Here is a 10375-nt window from a genome sequence, read left to right as displayed (position 1 = left end):
CCTTCATCCAACAAATTCCACATTCACCATGACCCAGACGTTGTAATAAACACACAAAAACATTTTATTTGTTTTGAAATGTGAAGTGTGAAAGCACATCTGCGTTTCCGAGCTGGTGCGAACCTCACACCCCTCGCGGCCATTTTTGACAAGGGGAGGACGAACGACTGCTTCGCTTTTCGGGAAGCGACCCTCCTCCTAGTCAGCGTGACGCACGGACCACCTGCGTCCACTCGCGTCGGACCCTCACAGATGTTTTCCCGCCTCAGGCAGCGAATCCGACACTTATCGGCTTGGCGTAATATCCAGAAAATGTATTTCCACTTGAGACGACGTTTTCCAGGCAAAATAAATAACGTGGGATTCTTTTAAACTCAAATGCTCCTTGTTCACTTGATTGGCTTTGATTGAGACGAGCAGATGGTAGCAGTCATCTTAAATCGACAGATTTGCGAAAAAGAGTCCAAAGGAGTCTAAAATGTGCATTAGCAGAGTAAGACACCAACATGCTAACAGCTAACTTCCTTAGCATGAACAAAGTTTTATGGGCAGGGGAAGGGGAAGTACGTCCTTGGTGGACGTAGTTCCATCGAGCCCATAAGTGTACACGCACACACATGCTATCACCCCCCAAAATGGCTGCAGGTGTGTCAAAGACAAAGCACCTAGCCTCTTTTGACACAAAGCAACCATCATTCCTCCAGATAGCGTCCGCTGTTTTGCCGGCGGCAGCCAGGGGAGATTGGTGGTGGTAGGTGGTGGTTGTTTGGGGGGCAGGAGGTTTCGTTTGTCGTCAGCGCAGATGACAACTCGACCCGAATGTCTGTATGAAGGCATTAGCTTAGCACTAATTAGCATTCAAAGAAACGAGCACGATGTGTCTACTGTATACTGTATAGGACACATTTTGTTCCAAAAATGCTACTATGCCCCAATTATTTGTTTTTTTAAGACTTAACCGAGGGCCAATAATTGTTAAATAATAAAAAATATATTATCTGTTGCAGACCCCCGCCCAAATAAATTTAATAATTGTAAATAATTAAATAAATAATGCAACCAGCCAATCAAAACCTGTAAAACCTGTTGGCATTTTTTCTTATATAAATATGGCACAAGTAACTACAATGTTTGAAATTTTACTTTATACTATAAAGTAGAGTCTATTTTTTTGTTCCCCCAGGCGTGTTTTTGTGCATTAATTATTTTTTTTTTTACTGTCTAAAGTTGTGTGAGGAGCCTCATATTGGGTGCAGCTTGTGTCATGGCCGGTCGCCATGACTACAGTTGCCATAGCTCCATTGGATGTGTAAAGTGGAAACATTCAAATGTTCGCTCAATAAGAAACAAAACGAATAATTGCTTTGCCATGCAGTGTCATTTTATTACAAAAAAAAAAAGCATGTGTATACAAATGGCAATGAATGTATTATTTTTTTTAACAACGCATCACTCTCAGTAAATTCACTTTAGCACCGTTCATCACAAGAATGATCATCACAACAGAGGCAGCAACAACGACTTTATTCAACAAACAGCATGGATGTTGGGGGTGGGGGGGGGGGGACAAACAAAATATGCACAACACACAGTTTGTCTTCAATGATATTCATTGGTGTTTTTTTGTTGTTGTTTTTTTTGGTTGTAACAGACGAGAGAGGTCAGTTGGCCAGGCAGAAATCCTCCACGTTGTTGACTCGGAGCCTCTGCAGCTCCTGGCTGTCCAGCAGGCGGTAGCTGAAGGACACCTTGTTGACGTAGCGGCCGCTGGAAACCATTCGCACCACCGTGTTGTCGCAGCCCACCTTCACGTGGCCTGCGGGGACAAGAGAAGAAAAAATAAAAAAGTCGGCCCACGAATCCATGGGGCCCCAAAGAAGCAACATTTCACGTGAGGGCCCTCGATTTATGAAAATTCATATCTATCTATCTATCTATCTATCTATCTATCTATCTATCTATCTATCTATCTATCTATCTATCTATCTATCTATCTATCTATCTATCTATCTATCTATCCATCCATCCATCCATCCATCAAACCATATATAGAAAGTACAGAAAGAATGAAAGACTGATACAAAATGCCAGTACTCACTCAGGCCAGCAGAGGAGCTGCAGAGCTCCGTGAGGGGGACCATCTTGGATGTGTCTAGACCGTTTCCCCCAAGAAGCTGCACCATGTCCTCGGAGTCGGACGCGCAACCCGACGTGGGCCACTGGGTGAGTGGGGGGGGGGGATAAGTGAGAAACACAACGTACTGTATGAATAGATTACACTGCCACTGTTTTCCTTTTACTTCTACTTTTCTGTTTTATCTGTTATGTCCATCCAACCAATATGACATTGCATAAAAACACAATACATTAAAAAAAAAAATTCTAAATATGCAATAGTTCAATAAAATATTTTCAACAACCATGAGACAATAAAAAACGTTAAAAAAAAAAAATATATATATATATATTTTTTTTTTTTTTACATAAAAAAAAATCATTAAAACAACAAAAAATAACCTGCTAGAATTTTTACGGATGTTCTGCAGGGCAATATATATATATATATATATATATATATAATTTATATATAATTGTTTTAAATGTGTTTTAATATGCCACCCAGACAAAAAAAAGAAATTTGAAGGGAAAAAAATGTATGTGTAAGTAATGTCAATTTTTTTTATTTTTTATAAATAAATAGCCTTTAAAGAAAATACATAATACATAGTGTATACAAATAATTGTTGTGGGGCAAAAAACAAACAATTAAAAAAAATATGTATTATTTAATATGACACAAGCTAATAAAAATAATAATAATTTATGGTCAAACACGTTCCAACAACCTTCCCATGGGAAATACAGTAGTAGCAATGATTTATTCGACTATTCGACGTCCCCTGAAAATTAAATTCCAAATTGCACAATTTTTCAGCTTTATCCATACCTCAAATGTTGAGTTTCAGTCTGATCTTGTATAACCCAATTTAAGCAGCACACTAGTATGAGAAGAGGCGGACATTCTGTTTGTGTTGCTTCACCTTCGGGAAGTTGCCGCGGAATCCTAAAGTGGAAAATTCCGAGATGTCGACCTCTACCGGGTAGACAATGGAGAAGCTGCAGTTTCTGTACTGCTGTGGGCTCACCATGGTGAATGTGCCCTCTGGTGACTGGGAGATGACATTGCAGGCTGCAACGAGGCAAACGCGACCGGCTTATCATTACGCTAACATGTAAACGGAAAACTTGTTCTAAAACAAGAAATATGCACAATTCTAATATTCAAGAGGGTAGTTCGTTCATTGAAATCATTTTTTTTTCAGAGTAGCGTGATTGTTATATTAGAACAAGAAAATGCTAATTGGTTAGCATTTACAGTATATGGTGCGTAGTAGCAGCAACACAAAAGAACATGGCTACCATGTTTGCAACATGTGTGCTACTATTTTTAAATATCAGAAAATTAATGGTTCTGAAATATTCCAATCCATTGTTTCAAACATAGGAAATTGATTGTATTTTTAGTTAGCAAAACAAAAGGGAAGTAGCTCATAGTACAGGGACGTTTTTCTGAATTTGTGTGCTACTACTTTAACTCATTCACTGCCATTGACGACTATAGACGTCAAAAATTCATGTGAACTATTTCTATTAGTTTAACAATTTTTTCATTTCATTAAATTTTTTTATGAAAACCTAGATTTTTTTATTGTACATTTATAACAAATATAGAATTATCATGCGATTAATTATGATTAAATGCCCCTTATTTTATTTTTATTTTTTTAATTAGGCCCGTCTGGCGATAACATTTTTTAATTGTAATAAATCACATGATTTCACTTCTTAACGATTAATCACAAATTTTATATTTGTTCTCAATTTATCCAAAATTTTTTTCCTAGGTTTTCATACTCTTCTTAGCAAAAGTGGGAAAAAATGTTAAACTAAAAGAAATAGTTCAAATGAATTTTTGACGTCTATAGTCGTCAATGGCAGTGAATGAGTTAACTATCAGACCCAAAATTGATGTCACGGCATCGCCCTACTTGGGTTGCATTCACTTACGGAAAGGGTTGGCGAGCTTCCTGTAGGTGACGGTGAAGCCGCTGCCGGCGTTGTGCACGCGGAAGAAGATCATGGCCACGTTCTGCGAGGAGCGCACGCTTCTCCTGCTGGAAGTGGCGGGATCACAGTAGTCCACGTAGCGCTCGCGCAGGGATAGCGGGTGGTCCTGCGAGCTGGGAAACTTCTCCCCCTTCATCACCCAGCCATCAAATACCTTTAAGATCACATACGGGGATTGTTAAGATGGGATGCATGTGTGTGTATTTACTGATTTTGTATCGTGGTCGCAAAATGGCGCTGCTATTATGTGCTGGTTAATATGTTAGCATTTAGCATTTTTATTGTTCAAGAACAACATTTACAATGTCAAAGTAATAGCACACACGATCCAAACATTGCGCACATATAAATCTTGATTAACTCGTTCACTGCCATTGACGGCTATAGACGTCAAAAATTCATTTGAACTATTTCTATTAGTTTAACTTTTTTTTTTCTCACTTTTGTTAACAAGAGTATGAAAACCTAGAAGAAAATTATTGTACATTTAGAACAGATATAAAATTTGTGATTAATCGTAAGTTAACTATTGAAGTCAACTGCAAATTTTAATCGCTTGGCGCCCCTAATTTTTTTTATAATCTTTTCTTTAAAAAATAAAATAAAATTTAAAAAAATATATTATTTTTAAATGTCTAGGCTTTCATACTCTTGGTAACAAAAGTGGGGAAAAAAAGTTAAACTAATAGAAATAGTTCAAGATCGTGAGTTAACTATTGAAGTCAATTGCAAATTTTAATCACTTGGCGCCCCTAATTTTTTTATAATCTTTTTTTTTTTTTAAATTAAATTAAATTTAAAAAATATATATTATTTTTAAATGTCCAGGCTTTCATACTCTTGGTAACAAAAGTGGGGAAAAAAAGTTAAAACTAATAGAAATAGTTCAAAATAATTTTGGACGTTTATAGTCGTCAACGGCAATGAAGTAAGATTAATGAGTAAAGGTCGAATCTGCCGCAACATGGCACCATTTAAGCGTTAGCATTTAGCATTTTTCTTGTTTTAGTCCTCATTTCTCCCTTGTATTTCCATCTCTCAGCCCTGAAATCCAATTTCCCGCGGCGGCGATGGCCTCACCGTGATGAAGTCTCCCGCTTGGCAGTCGATGTCGACGCTGTCGTACTCGACGCTGACGACCTCGTCGGGCTCGGCCATGAAGAAGGCGGCGCAGCTGAGTTGAGGATGCTCAGCCGTGAAGGTGAAGCGACCCTCCACCGACACCATGTCCACACAACCTGAGAAGGTTCGTTTTTTGAAACCTTCTAGATTTGAATATTCTTTTTAGATCATTTGTTAATTGACATTGTCTTAGATGTCAACAAAAACATGTTCGCTTTGCTTTAAGACTATAAATTGTCTTGAAAAAACACATAATCGGTTTAGCCATTCATCCATTTTCTTGTGCTTATCCTTGGTCGGGTCGGGAGGGCAGCAGATTAAGCAGGCAAGCCCAGACTTCCCTCTCCCCAACCACTTCGTCTAGCTTTTCCGGGGATAATCGGTTTATTGAAGACTAAACTGTCCACGTTGACAAATTATCTTCATAGAAAAATTGAAAATGTCGTGTTTTTTGTTGTTGTTGGAAATAAACATGCGCATTGGGTTTGTCGAAAATTATAAATTATCTTTCTTGGGGAAAAAAGACTCAATTAAAAAAAAATTGAAGACTTACACAATCTCAATGTCACATAACTGTCGTCATTGAAAACTCTGAAGTGTCTTTGATGCTTACAAAAACACAAACATTAATTGTTAATTGACAGGTGAAGAAAATTGTTAAATGTTTAAAAACACAATTTGTTTATTCAAGACTAAACTGCCTTTCATATTCACAAAAACATTTAACTTGGTTTGATTTAAGACTGAAAATCGTTTGGTTTGTCAAAAGCTCTAAAGTGCAAAGTAAAATTGTTGAAGAAAAAAAAAAAGCCTACTCGGTTTTTCGACGAAAAGGTTGTCTCGAATACATCTATATTGAAAATTCTAAATTTTAAATTCTTTGATTTGACAAAAAAAATAAAAGTGAATTTAAGGCTAAAACTTAAATTACATTGAATGTACAGGAAAAGACTTGAAGATTTGTCAAATACGAAATATTTTCAGAAAACACATAATTGGTTTATTTACAATGAAAATCCCTTCCACAAAAATATACAGGCTAATTAAAGGCTGAAGATTATTTTACTACCACAAAAACATGCTCTCCATTAGTGAAGACTGTAAATGAATATTTGAAAAACAACATGTAGTAACCAGATTACATTTTCTAAAACGCCGATGTTAGCTTTGTCCAAAGCGCTTTGACTGACAGGTACTAAGCGCAAGTCCTCAAAAGTGGAAAAACTCACGCAGCGCTCGCCGGTACATAATCAACTCCTGCGGCGTCTCCCTGCGCGGCTCAGAGTTGAAGAAGGAATAGAATTCATCCTTTAGGACGTCGTTGTCCTACAACGGCAAAGGACAGGAGACAATCTTTGATGATGATGATGATGATGATGATGATGATGATGGTGAGCGAGGACTGAAGACGGTCCTACCTCGATGTATCTGCAGTCTCCCTTGAGGACGCACAAGCTCAAGAGCAGGAAAAAGAGCCGCTGCCGAAAAGAGCGCTCCGTCATCATCATCGTCACCGTCATCATCATCGGCGGGGCTTCGGTGGGGCCGCCGCCGCCGCCGCCGCCTTTTATAAGTTGTGCGACGACCACCTGCCGGCCGCCCCGAGCACCGTTACCAAGTGATTGCGCACTTGTGACGAGGGCAGGGATGGTGACAGTGAGGATGGGGGGGTGGGGGGGGGTGTCGACGCAGAGGGTGGGCTACAGTAATCCGAAGGATCCAAATTAACCCTGAGTTCAAAGAAATGTTCGATGAGGAGAAACTGGAACTAAAGTAGCCATCATTATTGATCATTATTGATATCAATTTTATCAATATTTGGATCAAAACAGATGTCACACTCTGGGTCAAAAATACTAAAGGCTAAATCGCCTTTGATGTTAACTCATTCACTGCCATTGACGCCTATATACGTCAAAAAATCATTACAACTATTTCTATTAGTTTAACATTTTTTTCCCCCCACTTTTGTTACCAAGAGTATGAAAACCTCGATTTTAGAACAGATATAAAATTTGTGGTTACTTGTGAGAAACTAGTAAAGTCATGCGATTAATTACAATTTAAAATTTTAATCACCTGACTCCCCTAATTTTTTATTCATTTTTTAATCGTGAGTTAACTAGTGAAGTCATGCGATCAATTATGATTAAAAAAAAATAAAAAATCACCTGACGCATTTAATTTTTAATAATCTTTTCTTTTAAAAAAATATTTAAAAAAGAAAAGATAATAAAAAATTAGAGGCGTCAGGCGATTAAAATTTGTCATCGTAATTAATCGGTAATTAATAATTATTTATTTATTTATTTTATTTATTATTATAATTAATAGGTTTTCACACTCTTCTTAACAAAAGTGGAAAAAAATGTTAAAATAATAAAAAAAAAGTTAAAATGAATTTTTGACGTATATAGGCGTCAATGGCAGTGAATGAGTTAATCAAAAGTTTGCGCCCAAACGCAAAATTGTCTTTGATGCTTACCAAGGTGGTTTTGTTCCCACTAAATCATCTTTGTTTACAAAAATCCCCCGACATTGGGTTCATAAACGTATCCAAGGTCAATGAAGACTAAATTAATTTTGATGTTTACAAAAACACGTATGCAGGGATCATAAACTTGTTGATCGACGGACAAAATTGTACTTGATATCTTCAAAAGGCACACGTACCCAAGGTTTGCCAACCAAAGGTTCATTAAAGACTTGTCTTTGACGTTTACGGGAACATGAATGTTATATTAGGTTTGTAAACATGTATTTGCTCATTCATCGAAAAGCTAAACTGTTTGAGTCACTAAATGCTCAAAACACTGACAAAAACACCAAAAAGCAATGAACTGGCGCTCGACGAGTGAGGATAAGCACTCTTGAAAATGGATGTGAAGGATGGATGTTTTTTCGACCGAGAGCCTGCGGCCTAATTTTACATGCCGCTCACTCTGCACCTGGATGATGACGATTAAAGGAATTACACGGCGGCATCCCCGCGTGACGCCATGATGAGAAAATGCCGCCGGCGATGCAAAGCGGCTCGGCTCAGGTGTCAGCTGCGCAAATTGACTTCCGCAAAACTCCGATTATAAAATGCAGGACATGTTGCGTTCAAGGACACCAAAACATATATATATATATATAAATATTTACCAAAACACGTTGCCATCAAATAAACGGACTGCGTCATAAGATGTTGCATTCAAGGACACTACGGAAGAAAAGACACTCATCCCTCAGCTCGCTGGCGGCGACTGGCGTACGACAACATGTTTGTGTCCGAGATAAGCTCGTCCGTCAAGCTGGAAACCTCCATCAAATGTAATCACACGCCTTCAGGGCCCGGTAGAAATGACATGGCTAAATTTAGCAAGCGGGCGGACGACATCACTGCCGTGCCTGCCTGTCATTTCTTAGAAATAAAAACTGAATTTCCTCCAGAAGACTCCCTAATTGGCCCATGAGATTACATCCCGACTGACGTCAGCGCCATCTTGATGTTGCAAAGATGATCCGTTGCCCGGACGACGACGTGAGTTTGTTAGCCAGTGGAGGGCATTCGGAGTCTCGGGGTATGTTGAAGTTACTCAAAACAAGCTTGTAAAATAGAATTCCTTTTTACGGCTGTTTTTTTTTAAAATTTATTTATTTTTTGTTTGTGAGTGTTTTAAAAATCCACATAAGAAAAGGGCTGTAATAAGCATGCCAGGCCACTAGTTAGCGCTAAGAAAGGAAACACTACACTGAAGTGAGGGAAATTTGCGCAGCATACTTCCTAGTCAAAACTCCCTTATATGTTTACTGCATCAAGCAAAAAAAAAAAAAAACATGAGCAGAACATTGTTTACAAAACCATCAAGTGGCCAATAAAGTCCAGAAATAAAATGTCAGATTTTTCAGAAAAATCTGATTTTAAGCGAATATTTTCCCATTTGCTTAAAAAAAATTTTTTTTTTTAATATCGGTAAGCTTAGCACTTTTGTTCCCATTTTTTTTTCGCTTCTAGGTATTTGCTTTATTTCTTTTATAAATTCAATTGGTTAATCAACTAGTTTAGACCACAGGGAGCAAAATACTTAAAGTTTTGCCATATAAAGAGTAACTGTTGATCACATAGACCAGTAATTCGCGACCATTCATCTGCGAGAGATCATCATGTGTGTGTCTCGGGAAATTATCCTTTTACACTTAAATTGGTCGCAAAGCTACTAATTGAATTACTACTAAAACTTTTTTTGTCTATCTTTGCCATTAACCTATGGCAGAACCGAAAATGTTTTTTCTCTATTAAAATGAATGGAAATGCTATTAATCCATTCCAGCCCCCTCAAAAACACCTACGATTTTGGAACTTTTTTTTTAAAATAAAAAATACTTTATGAAAAGGATAAGCCATGTGTGTTGCTGCACTATTCGTTAGCCTGTCAAGGCTTTTTGCATTGCTTGTTAGCATTAAGCTAAGCGAACTTAAGGCAAACCGCTATGTGATTATTTAATATACAGTATGTGCTATTCCCTTTTTTTTTTGTTTTATGTTCATTTTGTATGTAAACTTCAGCTGCGAGCAACAATAACATTTTTTATTTGGTGGCGTGTCGTGAGATTTTCCTCAAGTAAAATATTGCCTTGACTCAATGAAGGTTGGAAAAAACACTGACATAGACAATCATACCCAAACGTGTGTGCGCGCGCATAAGGCGGATTCAGTTGAGCCGTGCATAATTGAGATTTAGGGAAATAAAGGCCGGCTTATGTCATAACGGGCTGAGCTCGTCGACGCTGCCAGCAGAAGAGGCTCAACGGCAACTTCCTGTCGACGGCCATGACAGCATCTTTCGCCTCCGTGTGTCGGTGTGTGTCTCCTCCCGCACATACAGGACTGGGCAAATTTTATTTTATTTTAAATTAATATATATTTTTTTAAATAGATGGATAGGCTTCATTGATGAGGGAAAAGTGGAACAATTCTACAATCTTAAATGTGTGTGTGGAAATAATTTATTCGAATAATCGAATATTATTCATTTTAAAACTTTATTTAAACTTATTCAGGATTAATTAACTATTTACTAAAAACATTGCTAAACGCGTGCTAATATGTGTATTTTTTTGTCTAAATAATGTTCAAGCA

The 10375-nt window shown here is 37.6% G+C and overlaps 1 protein-coding gene across 1 annotated transcript; it reads right to left on the bottom strand.

Moving 5' to 3' along the window:
- Window positions 1-1359: 1359 nt before the first annotated feature.
- LOC144033946 (corticotropin-releasing factor-binding protein-like) lies at window positions 1360-6855 on the bottom strand. Its single transcript, XM_077542372.1, has 7 exons — window positions 6669-6855; window positions 6480-6576; window positions 5209-5366; window positions 4069-4282; window positions 3042-3190; window positions 2099-2219; window positions 1360-1816 (listed from the first exon to the last, which is right to left on the bottom strand). The coding sequence occupies exons 1-7, from the start codon at window positions 6774-6776 to the stop codon at window positions 1662-1664; spliced, it is 1002 nt and encodes a 333-aa protein (XP_077398498.1). The 5' UTR covers window positions 6777-6855; the 3' UTR covers window positions 1360-1661.
- Window positions 6856-10375: the final 3520 nt, after the last annotated feature.

This window comes from Vanacampus margaritifer, chromosome 14, assembly GCF_051991255.1.
Source record: "Vanacampus margaritifer isolate UIUO_Vmar chromosome 14, RoL_Vmar_1.0, whole genome shotgun sequence".
NCBI lineage: Eukaryota > Metazoa > Chordata > Actinopteri > Syngnathiformes > Syngnathidae > Vanacampus > Vanacampus margaritifer.
This window is presented reverse-complemented; position numbering and strand designations above follow the sequence as displayed.